Genomic DNA, 20,096 nt, shown 5'->3' on the forward strand with positions numbered 1-20,096 from the left:
TTGCAGAATTGGAGATAAACTGCACAAAGGTATTTGGATGTGATTTAAACTGGACTGTGATCTAAGAAACCAAGTGGAATATGCTTCAAGATACAGCAGTCCAAGTCTTTCATTTGTCTTGTGGTGTTGTTGCATGCCTCTTGGAAAAAAAGACTAAAGGGGATTGTTAAACAGAGTCAATGTCTAACAGTGTTCCTCAACTTTCAGTAGCCCAATAAGGCTCTTGTAGATAAAGCCTACTAAGAATTACAGTATCTACAGATGTTACAGTTGTAATTATCTTCAGAAAAAAAAACCCTGTTTAGGTTCCTTACAGATTCCTAACAAGGCTGCTGTAAGAAATGTTTCATGGTGAAAAGGAACTACAATTTCAGGGTTCTCTGCAAATTATGGAGAACCTTCCACAGTCAACATCATGGATTTAAAGGAAAGCTGACCCCCTTCTGTGTCCAGCTGATCTGGGTGGTTTGTTCATACTACTCTGTGTTAGTAACAATTGACATCCTGGGTTTTATTTTGTGAATTCTTGTAGTTTAAGAAAAGCTTTCTTCCTTTCTCTTTGGAAGTAATGAAAAATCCCAAACTTTCTTTGGTTTCTCAGAAATTCTAGGGCGCTTACAAGCTAAGTGTCAGCTTTTATACAGAGAATATTTATATGTGTATATAAATGTCACTTATATTTAATTATATCCAGGAGATTAGCATCTCCAGGAATGAGATCAAAGTTGAGGCTAAGGCTAAGGTAATTGGGCAGGAGTTAGGCAGCTCCTTTTGTTCTCTCTGGTTCTGGTTTCCATGAATATTCAAAATCCTTTGCCGCATAGGGTGTTTTTTTTCTTGTGGAGGTTTTGAGAGCAGCCAGTTAGTGAGTAAAACTAATAAAATGCTAGCTATTATGTTTTGCTGAGAATCTCTCATTACTGTCTTGGTGCACCTTTATTTTTCTTTATGGTTTTGTTTATGACTTCTGGAACAAACCGAACTGGATCTTGGAGGAAGTCCTTAATCTACAGCCCATATATCATGACAGTGAAACTTATCCTGGTGTAGGGTGGACACTAAGCTGTAGTTGACTGCTGTGTTGAATCCCTATAGAAGAAACCTTTAAGCATTTTTGTTGTCTTGATTCACTTAATTTCCTGGTAACAGAACAAAGTTGAAGCTAGTTGTGATGATGTTGTTTTGTATACAGGTCTGGGTTCACTGATGTCGTGTTTTGATGGCATATGTAGGAGCAGTTGAGCAGTTTTTCAGATGAAAATGAAGGAAATAATCAGGCCGTTCTTTTGTCGTCGTTTTGCTGTTGTAGTAAAATGTAATTGCAAAAGCAAACTGCTTGAGCAAAACCAGTGTTAGGAAAAAAGGAAGGAACCAGTGCATTAAAGATAATTTGGTTTTTAAAAATAGACATTGCCTATCTTTCTAAGATATACATCCCAGTTTAGAGATGTGCCTTAGGCTTTAATATAGGAATTTTTATATGAAATTACTGGACTGTGTTATGGGAAGGTCAGACTAGAGGACTATGGTACGTTGCTTCTGTCCTCAAAATATATTAAATATACTCCATGTTTAGAATTTCTACTATGACTTTTAAGAGGGGGCAAAAAATTGTGGCTGCAGATGAAACTTCTGCCCACTAAATCTCCAGATGTTATCCTGGTACTTCATGTGATGTTATCTTTGGTGTTTAACGTGTAGTAAGAACAGATGCCCATATTAGGACTGTTGCTGAGCGTGACTTCTGATAAACCATTTATCTTTTTTTAGTACTGTTTTAAGTTTTCTCGCACTCTTCGGAGGTTTCCACTCAGTAACCAGAACGATTCAGCCATCAGCACAACAGAGTGGTGGGGGTCTCTGACAGGGAGCGGGAGGGGTGGGCTTGGTTTGGGAACCTGCGTGGGGCTTGGTACCAGTGAAGTGGAAACTTCCTTGGTCAGCAGCAGGACTGCCCCTCCGTTGTGCTGCGTGTCAAGTCAGCAGCTGTGCTCTAAGTGAAGGGTGAAAGCCTGGGGCTAGGGGGAGGAGAACGGGGTCATGTTTCAAACATATTGCCCAACTGGGTTACCAGTTGGAAGTAATGCCACAGGAGCACGATTGCAGCCTGTAACTTGCTTATGAGGGCTTTAATTTTTCTTTTGATCACTTGACAGAATTGTTTTGTATTTTATGAATTTTATTAAGTGTGGGTTTGCGTTTATATGGGCTAACCTTTGGCAACAGTGTGTAGGACTTTGTAAAGTGTCTCAGCAATAAAGGGAGCAAGCAAATGTTAATGCTTAAGCATTGACGCCAACAGTGCTCTTGTGTACTGAAGTTGTGTTCCTCTGATAAGCATTTTTACAAGACTCTTGCTTCCTCAACCCACTTGTGATTCTGGCTTCCAGTTCTCTATTATGTGGGAAGACACTTTTTGAAGACTTCAGGCTCAAGAAGACTGTGTTACTGAGGAAAGTGATGGGACCCGTTAAATAGCTTTAACTCTCAAAGTGGAGTTACAGAAGGCCCCCTGTTAACATGTTTGACCATTTTATGGATGGATTTGAGATAAAAGCATTTAAAATAATACCACAAATAATGTAAATCTGACTAAGAATTCCATAATCAATTAGTGTACATTTTATAATTTTATAATAAAAACTGTGTTGGAACTTCTGAGCCTGCAGACGCAGAGACACGTCCAAGGTAATGATTCTATAAAATCCAGCTTTCTGAACAGGAATTTAATGATTAATGCTTCAAAGTGCATAATCACATCTTTGCCAGAAGATGTTTTTCTCTTCTTTGGCTCACAATCTGCCTGTTTAACATTTGCTGAAGTAAAGCAAACACAAAGGTGTTAAGCGTCTTTGTGCAAGAGCTGAAGTCTTTTGTGCAGCTGAATGCTTGGGCTCATTTATTATAGGATTTGTGACTCCTGCTCTCCGCATCAGCTCATTTTTTAAAAAAACATTGTCAGCATCCAAGCTGTTGTTTGAGCAAGAGACTGACAGGTAGTTTTAAATGTGCCTTTTAGTTTATAGTCTTCACTTCTACTGCTTCCTTGCAGGACAGAACGGTTCCATTTCCGAGCTCTTCCCCCTTTCTTAACATTTGTCATCATGGCTGCACGTTAAAAGCAACAGTTTCCAGCAACTTTGTGTTTGTTCTTCTCTTCTTTTATATGTGGTGTTTTACTGCTGTTTGGAGGGGGGTTTTTTGCAAGGTAGTGTTGGTAGATGGGATTCTTTCCCCATGCAGATGTTTTAGGAAGACTCATAAAGAAACAGATTGTTGGAAGCAGGGGTGAGCTAGGAGATCTGGGTACTTGCTGCCATTACTGCTGAGGGGTTGAGTAGCCTCTGAAACCTGGGTGCCTTCAGCAATGCTGGAGGAGGACTGGAGCCTGTGTGGGGGTGTTGCCTGTCTGTGATCAACTGGAGCAGCGGAGAGGAGTGTAAAGAGGAGTTTAGGACTAATTATCAGAGGAGACTATGGGAAAGTGTTGAAATGGGAAGAGATAATAGAGTAGAAATTAACAGATTTTGTGTGTAGAATATAACTGGAGTATGAATGTGTGGTTATGAGCATGTCTTCTGTCCCTAGACATAATGAAAGAAAAGAATGACCTGGATTATTGTTTAAGGTCTTTTTTACTTCTGTTTTCTATGATTCAGGTATTCATTTAAATAAAACCAATGCTGGAGCATACTCTGTAATGGTTTTTCCACCTCTTGAGTTCTTGAGTGGTTTGATAGACAGTTAATGATCCTACATGATTCCTGTGTACAACAGGTATTGCTGCCACCCTCCAACCTCCATCTTTCAGTGTAGCAAACATAAGAAGGGAAGCTAAAACTAAGGTGATGTTGGCTCTTCCTTTGTACATTTCAGTCTGAAATCAGTTTATAGTCAAAATGGCTTGCAAGACTGCTTTTAGGATTGTGAATGTGACAACTAAAAAGCTAGTCTCTGGGCTGTAAGACACAGTCAGGTGGAATGGATAACTAGATGTGAACTTTGAAAACAGACATAATTAAATCATTTGCAATTTATAGTTTCCCATCTTTCTTTTTCATGAGCATGTACTCGCCAACCGCATTTTTGCATTGCTCTTGTGTTCATGGTGTCATGAGATTGGGTAAATTTAACAGATTAGCTGTGATGGATGTGCTTGTGATGCCTATGAGTTCAGTATGCAGTCTTGTCTGATGCAGAGATGCTTATTTTACAAACAACTTTGCCTTTGCTGCATTAGAAGTGTTGAAGTTGGCAATGTACAATATTATGGCTTGTGTGGCATCAAAATTAATGGAGTAATAAATATGACTACAAAGACAGGAGGGAAATGAATATATCCACACCTGTGAGTGAGTTCTGCCCTGCTTCAGAAATACTCAATATTCACAAGACTGCTTGCATTAGCAACACGTGCTTCTTGCTGTAGAAAATTAAGGGTTCCCTTTCTTCTCCCCCAGCACTGGGCTAGAAGCTCTGTTGCTGTAATGACCAACAGGATGCTGGTTCCCAGCTGGCAAGGCATGGACCGTGTACTCCCATTTCAGATCTCTTAAAGGCAGCAGCATCACAGCATGATATTGTAAGGAGGTGACAGTAGACATTGCCGATAAATGCATTGGAGAGGTGTGTTGGATCAGCATTTCCTCACATGCTTTGATTTACAGCACTAGGTGGGGGTGAGGAGGAGTCAGCAGAAGCAGTGTAGTGCTAAAGGGAGTTTGGGACCCACCAACCTTGAAGGTTGATTGAATACTAGAGTTGGGTTTTGTGTCTGCTGATGGGAGATTTAGTAATGTGTGTCTCATGGAGAGTAAACCTCTGCTAGTGGAAAGTCTGTCACAACAGCATGATTTCTAGAGATAAAGACCTCAATCTCAATAGATATGTCATTCTGCTGGGTAATCTTTTAAAGGCAGAAAATATGCGCTGAAAAGGAAGACTAATAGTGGGATCTGTGTGTGCTATCTGCAGTGATAGGAAAGTTTATTCATTTGTGCACTTCCCTGTTCTCTTAGTCCATTTATTCCACCCTTCTGGTTACATTTTGAGAAATGCAAAACATACGATGTGGAAGGACAGTTTTAAATTTTCCAGTATGAACAGAGTGAAGTCTCTATATTTTGAAAAACAATAATAATAAACATAATTTTTTTTTGCCTTTCTTTAGGACTCCTGAGCAGTGTCCGAGTGTGGTTTCTTTGCTGTCAGAGAGCTACAATCCCCATGTGCGTTACGGGGCCGCCATGGCTTTGGGTATCTGCTGTGCGGGCACTGGAAACAAGGTGAGGACCAGAAGCATCCATTGCCAAGACTGTTTCTTCTCTCTCCTGACACATTTGTGCAGAAATGTTGCGCACACACAGATCATATTTCTTGCACATGTACTCTGCTAGCCAGCTGGAGTAGAGCAGTACTACTTCAAATTCTTTAACTGTCCTGGGCATAGAGATTATTTTTCTGCTTGTACAGAATAGATAAAGTAAAAGAATATTTTTATACATTATTGCTACATTCTTGGAATTTTGTCTTCAAAACTTTTCTTAGAGTTTTCTTACTGTCAAGTTGCTGCTGAACTTTATGTTCAGTACTCCAAAACCAATACCCCTTTGCTCTTGAAGTTGATCTTTTACAGATTGCTTTAGGGGGAGCAAGGGGGTGCTAGTGACAGGAAAACAACAGGTGTTTTAGATAACTTCTAGCTCCTTTCTTCTTTCCTGTGATACACAGTTCATGGAAGATCCATGTAGTAAAGCCAAGTGCAATGAAATGTCATGAAATTTACTGTAGTTTCAGGTGTGTAGTTCACAGTCAGTAAATTTTATTATCAGTTTATAAGTGTCAATGAAGGATAATTCTCACAAATGACAGCAAGGGCCTTTTAGAGTAAGATTCCCACTTTGCTGTGGGAAGTGAGTGCTCACTGGGACAAGCAGCAAGTAAACTTTGGGATAAGATTCCTCTACTTCACCCACATGTGTATATCATCTGTACTGGTACTGAATCACAGCTTCAAAACAGATGCACAGACTGCCCATGTGGAAGTAATATTTCATGCTTCTGAGTTTGTGATAAATCTCATGCTTATCTGTATCATCCCTTCCTCAACTAGTATTAAACACTTGGTCTGTGGCTCTTGCAAGTGAGCGCTCCCCACCATGTCACTTGTGTTGTGCAGTGCACAGAATGCTGATATGCACTGCCTGCCATCTTTAATATCTAAAGCATGCAGATTTGAAAGCAAACTGAAAGTCCTATTTTTATCCAGGTTACTTTATTCTCAAGTGGAAGGTGGAATCAAGGAGCTAATTATTTTTAACCTGCTGCATCTGACAAGTTGATTTAAGTGGAATTGCTTTTAGTTGCACAGAGAAGTCTGTTTTGTTTCCAGATACATTGTGTGATAAAGACTTAAACCATCTGATTAAATGCAGACATGTCTTCCAAGGCTTATATTAGTAGGTTTTGAAAGCCCAAATATATTCAGCTTTGGAGATCAGAAAGTTCAGCTTTTTGTCATAGTGGATGTTCCATACATGGTGCTGAATGCGTGCCAAGGAATGAATGAGTCATCTTCAGGTGGAGAAGCACAGCCTCCAAGATAGCTCAGTTGGCAAAAGCAGTTGAAGTGAAGGCATGATATTATTCTAGAAGTGGTTCTTAGAAATAGCATTTTGTGTAAAATCAGCTTGTTTTAAAAAGCCTCGCTGTGACAGAAGTAGCACTGTGAGGGATCTGTGCTGGGAGACTCATGCACTCAACTGCATCTGCTCATGTCCTCAGTTTAAGTATAGACAGGAGAGCTCTGTACAAGAGATTGCCAAGGGATTCTGTCTGACTTCTGTAATCAGAAGATCACATAATATATTAAAAGAGCTCTCTGAGCTTCTTAGGGTGGATGCCTAGTTGTTACCTCTCCTGTTCCGAAGACTATCTAACAGCTTGCTTCACATGCCATTTCGGAGTGCTTTTAGAAAGCCCCCGTGTTGCCACAGACCAAATTTATCTGTGCTGCCCATGGCTGTACAAACTGCTATCTTAAGTTTATTCTGCCCAGATCTGAAGAACATGGTTGCTGAAGGCTAGCTGGGCCCGCTAACAACTTGCTGCTGTTAAAATGGGTAGTCTTGGTCCCTCCTGCCACCTTTTGCTCTGTCTCTTGTCCAGCTCCCTAGTGAGCTGATTCAGACACAAACTCACAGAAAACTGACCCAGATAACAACAACAAAAAAGGGAACAGTTCTCTGTTGAATTATCGAGCTGGAAAAGCTCATTGAGAGGTGAGAGAAGGGCTGCAGCTAGCACAGGGAAAGGGGAGGGACTGGGTAGCTGAAGGGAAATTGGGGAAGGCAGGGGGTGGGGGTGGGAAACTCATTTTGGTAACATTATGTTTAGATGAGCTCAGTTGTCCTATATAATGTGTGCTGAGGACCTTTCATGGTTAGAAATTAATTTGTGTCTGTAACAATTCTATGTGTATTTTAAGTCATGCCTTGCAAAGTGGCAGAACTGTAAATGGAGGTGAAAAAATGTGCCTATAGAGATGATATAGTCTGAGATGCCTGCAAATTGTCCATGCTGGTCTTGGGTACATCTAAGCAGCATTTATTACAATAGACTCCCTTACAGTTGTTCATAATCAATGACTGCATTGAAAGTAATGCTTATTGCTAGATCATTGTGGATCATGTTCCTGTTGTGCTTAGCTGGGAAGTTACTGAATTTGAAGAAATAATAGTGCATTTTGAAATGTTTTTAAAACCTTGATTTATTATATCTGTACTCAGAGGCAGCCCCACTTGATGTAGGTTTGAAATGAATGCTTTCAGGTGATGCTAAACATTACAGGCTCTAACAATCAAGTGTAAGGCCAAGAATTTGGGACCTGAATTGTTTTGCCATCTCATTTTCTAACCTCCAACATGTAGTTTGATATATCTGGTTCATTTGTTCCTTACGCAGAAAATGAAGGTAATACTAATGTATTTTCTTGGGAAGAATGGCAAAGAAAGTGTATGAATAATTTGTGTGCTGTTTAAGGCATGTCAGTAGTTCTAATGTGATGAATGCATCTGTTGCTTTCAACAACTGTTGTTTATCTGTTGCCCTATTTCTGCAGGTAGATCTTGTTGCATCCATCACTTGGTTTTTGCGTTTTGTTTGCTTCCCAATTTTTAGATTAAAATCCACAGAACTACAGATTTCTGCTTCATTTACAAGAACAGGCAAAATATATTAAAAAGTGTATCTGATAGCATCAATCTGATAACCTTTCATTAGAGTACTGAATCCTGGGATACTAAAAATAATAGTGTTAACTTTGCAACTGCTTATTTCTTGGGGTTTTTTTAGGAAGCAATTAATTTGCTTGAGCCAATGACAAATGATCCTGTGAACTATGTACGTCAAGGAGCTCTGATTGCATCTGCCCTTATCATGATCCAGCAGACTGAGATTACCTGCCCAAAGGTAATGTGTCATACCTTGCATACTGGTTTGTGTGGTGGAAAGATGGTTTTGGATGCCAGATCTGTAGTGCTTGGCACTGCACGTAAGCATTGGCAAGAGGGTGTACGTGCCTTGTGAAGAGCCAGAGCTGAATGCACAGCAGGAAACTCCTGCGTGGCTCAGAGCATGTACTTTCGAATGGGGGAGCAATGCATACTGATCAAAACATGCCTGATAGATGACAGCATTTTAAATGTAGGCGTTACAAGAATAAATGCTCTTTCTTAAAAGGTCTGAAATCATCTCGTAATGATATGAAAGTGACAGTCTTCCACTAACATGCACTGAGGCCTGTATGCTCACGATTTATGCGAACAACGTTATTTAGTAAAGAGGTTGCTTTTGATGATAGTAAACTTAGTTTCGGATGTGGTCACTCTGCAGGGAAGTCCTGTTATAACTATGTTTCTTTTGTAGCTAGTCACACTTCTCAGGTGAACCAGTTTCTGCTGTCAGAACTGGCTTAGTGCCTTCATAGCAAATACATTTTTTTTAATGGGGTTTTTCTTTCTCCTCAGAAGGCAAAAACGATTGCATATGTTGTGTTTAGCTTTTAATAATAGGTTGCCCTGTGAATATATGACAGATGACGATATGCAAACATTTGTACAGACTAAAAGTCCATGTTAATAGAAGCTCTGAGGTTCCACATTTCATTTGCTCTGGTGAGTGCTGAGGCAGAGCAGTAGCTGGTACTTTGCTACTCATCTGTCATATATGGGTTACTGTTGTTGATGTCATTTTAGAGATTGAACTGTGATAAAAACAGCCCCTTTTTTACTGCATCTGGATGGGAAGTAAGAAAAAAACCTCTCTGTCCAGTGGAAAATTTTACTTGGGAAAGTCAGTGAAGGAAATCTACAAATACAGGTGTTTGGGTATTTCCAAGTCATGGAACACCAAGATTTGCTGGCAGACAGTTTGTTCCTTTGAATTATTTAAAAGGAAAAAAAAAAAAAAGAAACAAAAAAACCCCAAACAGTTCACTAAGCAGAATCTGGGAATGTTGTTTATATTATCATAATTGTGGTTCAACTGAATAAGCCAGTGGAGAACACTGGAGTTCTGTTGGATCCCCTCATCTTCCAAGATATAAGGTCTCTGTAATGTGAAGTTGCATTGTCTTTCTATGGAAAGAAACTGCTTGTTGTTTTCATTTTTTCTTCCTTGGTCAGGTGCTTGAAATGCCAGCTGTCTGTATAGGAGATCAGGTTTAGTCATTCTGCACTCCTTTAATGTTGGGCAAATTGTATAGCTCTCCCGTGCCTCGCCTTCCCACCTGAAAAAAATAAGGATGATACTTTCTTCTGTGAAAGGACATTATGAGAATAAATTCATCTCAGTTTGCAAAGTACCCTAATCCTCTTGGGATGGGAATCACAGACTGCTCTGAATCAGTCAGACATCCGAGACTGTTGTGGATTACTCACTGAGTCTGTCTATTGGAGTTTCAGTCTTTTTGAGACAATAGGTGAAAGAGTCTGTATATCCTAAAGAAAAGTGCAGACAGGAAAACAGATAGCAAAAATACAGATTATTTGAGGTGTGTAATAAGTCATATCTCTTTCCCCAAACAGGCCTGGTAACCTTGACTTCAGAGGTACATGTAATACCTAGGCTTGTTAAATGGGTGATTAAAATAGTTGGTTAACAAATACAGGATGAGATGTATAGTCTGGGATTTAGTGGCTTGTTTAAAAATGGAAAGAGGAACTAAAAAAACTTTATGCCAGATCCTTGTTTAAGCCAAAATTTGTGTGGTGTTACATAATATAGATACAGAAGGCAATTCATTACCCAGTCAGAGAAGCACTGCAGATATTAAAAAACAAACAAAACCCCCCAAAAAGACCTACTGATTATAAACTAATAAATAATCCCTGAAATATTCTGCTAATTTAGGAACTAAACACAGAATATATAAATTTTACTTGTTTTGAACATCCCAAAAGTTAGTTATAACCATCATAGTTTCTTGCTCAAAAGTAAAAGGAATATTTTGAGGAAAATGCTGCCAATTAAGTTATTTATTAACCATGGGAAACATTTTTTGGAGCACTCTGCCAGTCTGAAGAAAAATTATTTTACTCTGATGTGCAAGGGTGGAGTTCAGAAAACTAGCCATTTTTGGGTTACAGTGACATATTTTAATCTGATTAGATTCCTGAGTGGCACACTGGTGCATTGTGTGCCAAAGTGTCTAACCAATGTATTTGCTGTGCTGGATAAGCAGCTAGTAAGAGGAGCGTGATGGATTTCATATCCCACAAGCTGTACATGTGGTCTTGATGGGGTTACAGAGGACCTAAATTTTACATATCATCATCTTGCTGCTGCTAAATACTTCATGATGCTTTGCATGTGAGAGATGGTTATTTTAATAAAGATTACAATGTATAGTCTGACCAGCTTCCTGTCATTACATTTCAGTTTTGTCTGTTTTGAGATTATTTTGTTTGTAAACTTACTGTTTGTGAGCTTTGGGTTAGAAGGACTTTAAATTCTCTGGTGGTAATTTGGGATGAAGATGGTAGGAATAGGTTTAGATTTTTCAGGAATAATATAACTTCAGAGTTTTGAGAGCTGAGCCTTGCAGCGCTGAAATGCCAGCAATAAACAGATTTAAGAATCAAAGTATTTTCGTTTAAAAGAAACCATTTTTGTTGTGAGAGAATGTAGATGTATGCCTTTGAATCACTTTTGCTGTCATCTTTCCTTTGTATTCGTCATCCTCTTTGTTGTGCTCACTCTTCATTTAAACAAATAATTCAAAGAGTTTAAATAAAGAATTGTCATTATATGGATGTTCTTGAACTTGCAAGTTGCTGAAGTACCAAAAGGGGTAGCAAATCTTGTGTAAAGCTGATTTGGCCTCTTTGGAGTTGAAACACAATTCCTCCATGTGCAGCCAGCATGGTTTCTCCTGACCTCTGTTGATACATTTAAGAACCATATTAGTGCAGGATATAGAACAATAACAAGTTTATTTTGTGAAATGGAATCCTAAATTACAGATGTGATGAGATCATTGTAACAGAAATCAATGACAACTTCATTATGTATTTGTGACCTGCAGGGCAATTAAGACAGCGATTTTGGAGACAAACTACATCTCTAACATCTTGAATTGAATTTACTTTTTCCTAGTTTTGTGTTAGGATAGTCATCTTAGCAAAATGAGAAGATAATAAGCAAGGTCAAGGCTTTTCCTCCATGTTCCTTTGATCATCATGGCCTATTATCTTTAAGATGTTGTGAAGAAACCAGGACCAGATTGTTCCTTTTTTCTCCCCCCCATTTAGATGAAATGCTAGGTCTTGATAGGATGCCAGAATGATTTTTGCTGTTATTGTCAGATGTTTCTGCATACTGTATGCTCTTTCAAGAGAGCAAGCATACGCAGAATAACTTCAACTTTTGAAGAAGACAGATAAGACACGCAAGCAGTTTAAAACCTGTTTTACTAAAAACAGATTCCCAAATACTCTTGTTCTTAAGAACTTGCATTTGCAAAAAGCGTCATGCACATCACCTGCCACTGTTTCCCTTAGTTAAGTGTTTATTAAGTCTTACTTGTAACAATCTCATGGGCTTCATGTGCATGAATGTTGACTGGTGGAGGGAGAAGTGGTAAACAACCTGATAAATGACAGCCCCTCAAGTTTGTGGTAGGAAACGGTGCTTATCATTATCATGTCTTAAAGCCTGTGTTGTTTCCTCAGTGTTTCCAAGGTTGCGCATTTGGCTTCATTTGAAATCAGTGGCATGTTGTTTTGGCCAGGACTAATTATCAGAATGGTGTGTGTGTCTATTGTTAGTAGAGACTAAATGAGTCACTGCCTAGGTTTTAGTGTTCCTCCTGGAAGTTTCCCAAATAAATCTTGTGATAGCATTTCCAAATGCTATAAAATTTTTAAAGTGCTTGAAGATTTCAAGGGAGAAACAGAGCTTGTGGGTTTCATAGCATGTTAAATAAACCTATTCAGTAGTTTGGGATGTGCTTGTTGCTGTGGTTTGAAGGAGAAATACTAGCAGATTAAAGGACTCTACTAGACAAACTCTGCCAGATTTTGCTTCAACAGCTTGAGAATTTACTGTCTGTTGACATCTTGCTCCATTCTGTAGGAGGCAAGTGCCCCAATAGCAAAGGCAGAACTGAGCTTTTGTCTGTACTGCTCTTGCTTTCTCCAAAGAGATGGAGCCATGGCTCCATGTGAGGACGATACCTTCCTGAACCACTACAGCTAGAGCTGCCAAAGCAGGCTTTCCCCAGCATCAAGGAAGGTTTTCAGCTGGCACCTGATCCAGTCAAAAATTCCATTCCTGTGAAGCGTTTGCTTTATAGCCTGAATAAGCACACAGGCCTTCATGCATTCACGTGTTGAGGCAGTCCTTCAATCTGGGTTTGTCTGGTCCCCAAAGTCACGGAGGATAGTTTCCCACCCTCTCATAGAACAATTTTGCTTCCACTGATGTTAAACTTTGGAAAGGCCACACTTGCTCAATACGTTTTCCAGCATTGACAGTGGTGCGCAGGTATGCAGAATATATCTGAAAGCAGAAAGCTCTTGATATGGCACTACATATTTTGTATTCTTGTAAGTAGAGGGTATAAGGACTATTTCTTATTGTAGCTGTTCAGCGCTTGTTCATTGAACGCCTGCTCTCAGCTGATTCCCTGCTGTAACCTGTCCATGTTGCCTGGAGAGGTGGCAATCGATCTGCTTAGGTTTAGCAGCCAGGTTTCTGTCCCTTGGTGCCTTGCAGTTGTTGGTGTCCCGGTTAGCTTGCTGCCCTACACGGTGTCCTGGTGCCACAACTGGTGGGTTCCTGGTGGTCTTGTTGCCCAAGTGTTTTGTTCATCTGCTCTGGACTAATATACATGTGAGTAGGCCTCGTGCCACGACCAGGGGAGGTGGATGACTTCCCCTGCTAACCCTTCCTTGCCTTTCCCAAGCGAGGCTTTTCTACCCTCTGTTCCGAGGTGCTGCTCTGTCAGATGCCAGTGTGAACATCAGCAGTTCTGCTGAATGTCGTCTTGCTTCACCCGGGGTTTTGTTATCTGAAGATTTCAGTACGGTGTAAATTCCAGATTAGAGTCCACCGAATGAGCTTTGTAACATCAGTCCATTTTTATAAATATTCCAAACTCAGAATCTGAGCCCAGAGTCACAGGAATGATGTGCTCTAAACAGAGGCACTGGAATCCCACTGCTCAGCTCAACAAGAGGAACAGTTTTACGTGTTGCTTCTGTGTGTCTGTCCTAAATAATATCTGAAGGCTTTGGTTCACCTAGTCTGCACTTGGTTGCCCTTGATACTGCACAAGGCCCCGGTCCAGATTGCAAATGAAAACTAACGTATTTTTTCAGTGTACAAGAGGACAGGCATAAGAAACAAACTATTTATATTAAATGTGTAAACCTCGGTGTAAGCTTTTATAAATAAAAATTGGGAGAGTGTGAAAAAGCATAAATGGAGTGAAGCAAGAGCAGAGTTTGGTCAGTATATCCAGAATAAACACTGTATTGTGTGTGCAGTATCTCCCTTGCAACACATCTGTCTGTGTGGCTGCCCTGAAAATGTACGTTGTTCCTTTTTCTTAGCTTTAATAAATGAAAGGAAATTTAAGTCATCTCCTTTTGGGGACAGGGCCTAGTAACTAAAAACTTTTTAATGCAAAGGGGAATTGGTGAATAGAGAACTAATATTAGCACACAAATTGTTGGACTGACTTAGACTGAAAAATGGAAATAGCTGCTGTTTTTCCCCTGTCAGTTTTAATAAATGCCTCCTGCTCTACAGAGAAGTGTTGTTTTGTTCAGCTTTGCTGCTCCTGTTTAAAAGTGGCTTGCTGCTCTGGTGTTCCGTGGTTGTGAGACTGTCTATTTGTGTGAAACAATAAAGTAATTTTTATACAGTTGTGTTTAGCAGGTCATTATTTACTCCTATGAATGTTAGTGTCTCTTGCTGTCACAGACTGATTTAAGTCTTACCAGGTTAGATGCCATCAGTGCTGACAGAGTTGAGGTGTCAAGTATTACAGCTGGGTTAGTGGCTGAAAGAGTGAAGGCAGGAAAGGTATTGACCAGAGAGTGTCTGTTCCTTTAGGGCACCTGTGTTTTGAGCAGTGTGAGATGCATTGAGAACTATTTTGCAGAAAACATGCGGTCTTAATCTGAGCTGTTCACTAAGTGTGTAGGGCTGCCAAGCAGCATTGTGGCTCTTGGGTATAATGCTCATGGGTTGGAGAGGCAACCTGTCTTCTTCCCATCCCAGACATTGGACATAATCTCTCAAGGGTAGAGTCTCAACTTCTTACTGCCTCTGGTCAAAAATTCACACATGAAATTTGAAATTTATTGCTAGCGTTATCTTGGCTGCAGGATTACATCATGGCTCTGACGTGCTTTTACTGGGGAATCTGATCTCGTGCTTTGCTGAGAAGCCTCTGCAGTTTGATTTATCCCCTCAGTCAACTCATTGTTCTGTTTTGATTTTTTTTTTTTACCTTGATGAATCCCAGTTTAACAAAATGTTATTCCCAGCACAGTTGTCGTGTCACTGACTCAGTTGTATGAATTTTTTTTTTTTATGGGTGCGAAAACTCTTCCTGTAAGTGCTTTGAGATTCCCCAGTGCACCCTAAGACAGGCCATATGTGCTAGGAGTGATGCCTGAAGGCTGCTCCTGGTGCTCAGTGCTGCCCACCGTTAGCACAGCTCTGGAGTGTCTGGTGTTCTGCAGGGACAGCTCTGGGTGCTGTTATCAGCCAGAAGGACCTTCTGAGTGTCGTTGTCAGTGTTTAAGCCTCCTTCACTTGTGCAGTCAGGCATTGGGACCATCAAAGGCTGTGCAAGAGTATGTTCCTAGAGGTGGTTGCTGAAGCTTGGCCTCCTTGCCTACAGCAGACACTGTGTGTTTCACAACTGAAAAGTAGGACCTTTCTTCAGATGTTTGTCACTGAGCAAATATCGCTGGTGTCCCTGGAGAGGCACACGCTCTTTGGATGTGCAGAGTGCTAGGGGCTGTCTGATATTAGGGTTTTATACTTGGAAACTGCGTTTGCAATACTAAAAACTACTCTGTGTCTCTGGTGGCTGTGTCTGGCCCTGCTGCCTTGATCTAGAAGTTTGTCTTCTCATCTGTGACTGCAGATGTAGGAATAGGACTTAGGATACCAGCAATAAAGTTGACCAATAGTGGGGAGAAACTTGTTCAAGACATCTTGGAAGGAGCCTTTTTGAAAAGACCTCCTTTGCTTTTGAGCATGTGAAGTGAAGGCTTAGTATGAAAACAGAAGAAATGAACAAAATGTCACATGGATATCTGGATTAAAATTAATTTAGGGGAGAGGTATACAAGGTTCTTGCAGTCATGCTATGGATGGGGTACAGCTTCGCAGGTTTTGACTGGGTTGCAGATTGGGATTTCCTGGTCAGCTTTTTCAGCCATAAAAATGACTTGAGCTGTATTGTTGCTCCACTGTATATATTAAAAGACATAATTTATTAATTTGTTATAAAGCCTTAGATATTGCTGGATGTGATACTGTTCTGTCTCTTCAACACTTGGTTAACCAGTGAAAGATGAAGATCTTTGAAGCAATGACAATAATATAAGCAAAGGTTTAGAAGTTTCCCTTACTAATGTGCACTTAAGATATTGTGGTGAATATAGCACGCCATAAACTGTTACTTTATTAAATATCTTCATTAATGATTTTCACTTAAAAGGTAGGAGTAGCAAAATTTGCTGATGACGCACCATAGGGGCATTATCAATGAAATATTGTACAGGAAAAACAGAATACATTTGAAGTTTTCAGCAGTAGGAATTGGAGGAAATTTAATAAAGTGCAGTGTCACGCACCTAAGAACATATAGTAGTTCTTGCTACAAACTCATCAGTTGGTCTTTTACTCCAGTGACACTGCAGAGATTCTCAGGCTATTCCTGCAAGGGCTGCAAAATGTGGTTTGGAAATGCACGTCCATCCTGACTATTTTAAAATTGCTATATGGGTATCTTCAAGCAGGAAAAACCTCTTTAATTGTTAGTGGGATGACTTGTAACACTAGCGACTAAAGCCATTGAAAAGACAAATGTTATCCTAGGATGCAGAAATCCAGGATGCTTCCAGTAAAGACAGCGTATTTGACCCGTGCAGTCAGTTTTGTAATCTCTCTCTCTCTTTATTTTTTTTATCCAGGTCAGCCAGTTCAGACAGCTCTATTCCAAAGTGATCAATGATAAGCATGATGATGTTATGGCAAAGTTTGGAGCAATCCTGGCACAAGGCATTTTGGATGCAGGTAATTCCCCAAACGCTTAAAGCAGTCAAAATTTCTTAAACTTATTTGGCTACAATAGCTGTAATAGCAACTTTAATTTGGGAGATGAGGTGCTGGCTTTATGCCTGTTGCGTAATAGTAGCAAGAAATCTCAAATTTCAAGTCATTTTATCTAATTAAAGAAATAAACCCTATTTTGTAATTTCAGCTTCTATCAGCGTGCTTCTGTTAGTGAGATTGAATCCAGTCATTGGGGCAGAATTCTTGTCCAGAAATCTGGACAAATATGATTGTTTTGCTCTAAGTCTGTTTTGTCACCATGAATGTTGATGTATAGCACAATAGTTTGCTTCTTTATTTTTATAAGTAAGCACCTGCTCCAGAAATTTGGAAACCTTGTGGTATCCAGTTCTTATATTTTGCTTTTAAAACTTGACATAACCAGTTTCAAAAACATATATATATATATATGTATTAAATATGTTTTTAATAACTAGGTTTTGCCTCTTTCCTGATTATTGAGAGGTGCTGCACAAAGAAGGAAGCAGAGTTAACTTCTTGAGTGTTACTTCAGAAGACTCAGTTTCACAGACTACATTTTTCTAGCAGGAAACAGCATCTCATGAGTGTTAATGACTGGATGTTGAGCCAGGGGTAGGGTTCTCTAAAGGCATTAGCATTTCACAAGGACTGAATTGCAGAACCTATTAAGGAAGGTTTCTGTAAGCAAAGAGGACAGACAGTGTTTTGTTTTGAGTTTTTCCTTCTGCTGGAGTTAAGACTTGTGCAGTGCTGTGTGTGTCAATAGCATTCCCTTTCCAAGTTTCCAAACACAATTTCTCCTACCTGGTCTCTTGTGCTGTGGCCTTTTCTTGCTATGCACCTCCTTACTCCCTGTGGTAGGTAGAAACAAGCTGGTTTTCCCTGTACTCTCAGATCAAGGTTAGTCCTGAAGTCACATAAGCAAGAGAGTCTCGTTATTTGTCTCTGTGGCATGGCTTAAGCACAGTAATGTGCACTGTGGTTACACAGTGTCTGTAAGAAATTACTACATCTCCAAGTCATGGGGAGGGGAAGGTGGGAGAAAAACTTGGGGCTGCCTGCACCTATCTGTGTGGAAACGTGCTTAAAAAGCTGTTTTCCTGGTGGGCATGTGGCAGTCAGGCTGCTCTGTGCTCTATGACTAGGGCTACCCAGAGAAGGAAGCAACAGGAACCACCTCCTTTATCTTTCTTGCCTGTCAGGTACCCCTCCTGGAGCTCAGACTGAGCAATATTCTTGGCACAAGACTGTTAGAATAATTTTGGTCATTCCCATGCTCGTACTGTGCGGCTGGAAAGCCAGAACCCAGCTGGCTCAGAGATTTTTCTCTCAGCAGCACAGACCTGCTTCAAATTCCTACCTTTAAGATTAAATCATACAAATGCAGCTAAAACCTTATTTGCTTCCTGTGTCACTCATATATTGTATAATGACTTGGAAACCAGAAGCATCCAATTTTAATAAACTACATGTGAATTTGTGCCAACTTTAGCCTCTATTTATTGCTGAGTGGCTGGGGGAAGGTTATGAACTACCCTTTCTTAACCTATTGCCACTTTCATTAGAGTCTCTTAAAAGAATAAATTCTTTTTATCTCTCCCATACAAGTGCTTATTTGAAACAATGAGCTATAGAATTTAATTATCACTACCAGGAAGAAAAGGTTCTTTGTGTCATCTGCCACAGTTGGGGCAATTGAGTTTGGGGTTTTTTTGTCAGGTTGTGGTTTGGGGTTTTTTTGGTGGAGAGAAGGACAAAAGTATAATTCTCTTCCAGTGACAGGATTTGATTAAAAGTGCATCATTTCCAGTGTGCGACTGGGAAATGATGCACTGGAGGTGGGTGTTTTGCTCTGACAGTGAGGCAGTCGTTAGACTGGAGGTTTCATGGAAGGAGCAGGTTACCTTGGGAGCACTCAACTGGAAATGAAGAATTTGGTCATTGTCTAATTCTTAGGCCCCAGCAGCTACATTTATACTTCTTTAATAAAATAAGAAAAATGTAGACACTCTAAATTTAGCTTAGGGATTTTTTTTTTTTTTTCCCCGAAAAAACTCTGAACTTCTGTAACACTCCCCTTCATGTACAAACATCCTCTCTTGTCCCAGGCTGATGACTCCCTTTCTGTTCTTTGCAAAATCAATATGCTTTATTTTCTGGAGTATGTATTTATAAATGTGAGCTACAAAGGGGATATACTGACCTAATCAGATGTCAGCATTTTACCTGCTTAAAAACTGTTTTTCCCTCTGGACTCTAGGTATTGTCTCTGGTTCTTACCAGAAAAAAAAGGAGGGGCCATCACTACACAAATATCTATATAGCATATCTGGAAAATTCTTTTCTTGGTAGTTAGCAAAGGTTTGGGTGGGGTCAGTGGTGCAGTGGGGTGGGAACAAATGAGTAATGAAGAAGAAAGTGTCCTCCAAATTACAGAGGGAAGAGTTACCTATCTCCTCATTGCTGTCTCTCCAAATATGCATCTTGCATAATGTGTTATATTTTGCATGTTAAAGACTTCTGTACAAAAAATAAGCTTTAATGCTTAAAGTCTGCTCTCCCACATGTTGAATTCAGTGCTACTGTTCCCCACCTTTCTTCTGCCTGTCCCTGTTCATGAGATCTTCCTGTAAAGTTGGGCCTCTCTGGTAGTTAGGAAAAAAGCCATTATCCTCTGCTAATGTTTTTGTCCATTAGATTAGAGCTACCTTGTACTTCATTGCTCATGTGAATCAGGTCGCTGGCACATGCTGAAATCAGCTCAGCTGGGGTTTTGATGGCTCCTCCTGTGAGTTTTTGACTTTTCTGTGCTGCTGCTAACAGTTCGGGTCATCTGATGATGATGATGAAGCAGATTATAAGTCTTTGCTGATAGAGAAAGAAACAGTACCGTATTGTTTGAAAGTGGGATGCTGCCTAGGCCAGAATTGGAAACTAATTTCCAAAGTCCACAAAGCATCTTTATCTAATGACTGTTGTGCTGTTGTGTTGTCCTGGGCCTCACTGCCAGAGTATTACCGCGTGCCACCATGACTATGTAAAGAGTGAGTTCATCAAAGTATATAAATCACCACCATCTGCTTGCTGCACTCCTGCTCTTGTTATCTGACATTAAACTTGAGCCAGGAAATCCTCATAGCCTTTAGAACAGCTGCTTTAATTCCAGTAAACCTTGCCACAGTGGCAGTGTGAATTCTAGGAGATGGACCTTATAGTACTACCTACCCAAGGAGCCCTGAAAAATTTTTGTGTGT

The 20,096-nt window shown here is 40.1% G+C and overlaps 1 protein-coding gene across 2 annotated transcripts in view; it reads left to right on the top strand.

Annotated features, from left to right (window-relative positions):
• PSMD1 (proteasome 26S subunit, non-ATPase 1) overlaps positions 1 to 20,096 on the top strand; it is a 75,749-nt gene that overhangs the window by 44,366 nt on the left and 11,287 nt on the right. For both annotated transcript variants that reach the window (XM_074834064.1, XM_074834065.1), the window contains exons 17-19: positions 5,171 to 5,285; positions 8,353 to 8,469; positions 16,719 to 16,821. In XM_074834064.1, coding sequence (XP_074690165.1) covers positions 5,171 to 5,285; positions 8,353 to 8,469; positions 16,719 to 16,821 — 335 coding nt within the window. The remainder of the gene's footprint in view (positions 1 to 5,170; positions 5,286 to 8,352; positions 8,470 to 16,718; positions 16,822 to 20,096) is intronic.

This window comes from Strix aluco, chromosome 9 (assembly GCF_031877795.1).
Source record: "Strix aluco isolate bStrAlu1 chromosome 9, bStrAlu1.hap1, whole genome shotgun sequence".
In the NCBI taxonomy this organism is placed as follows: domain Eukaryota; kingdom Metazoa; phylum Chordata; class Aves; order Strigiformes; family Strigidae; genus Strix; species Strix aluco.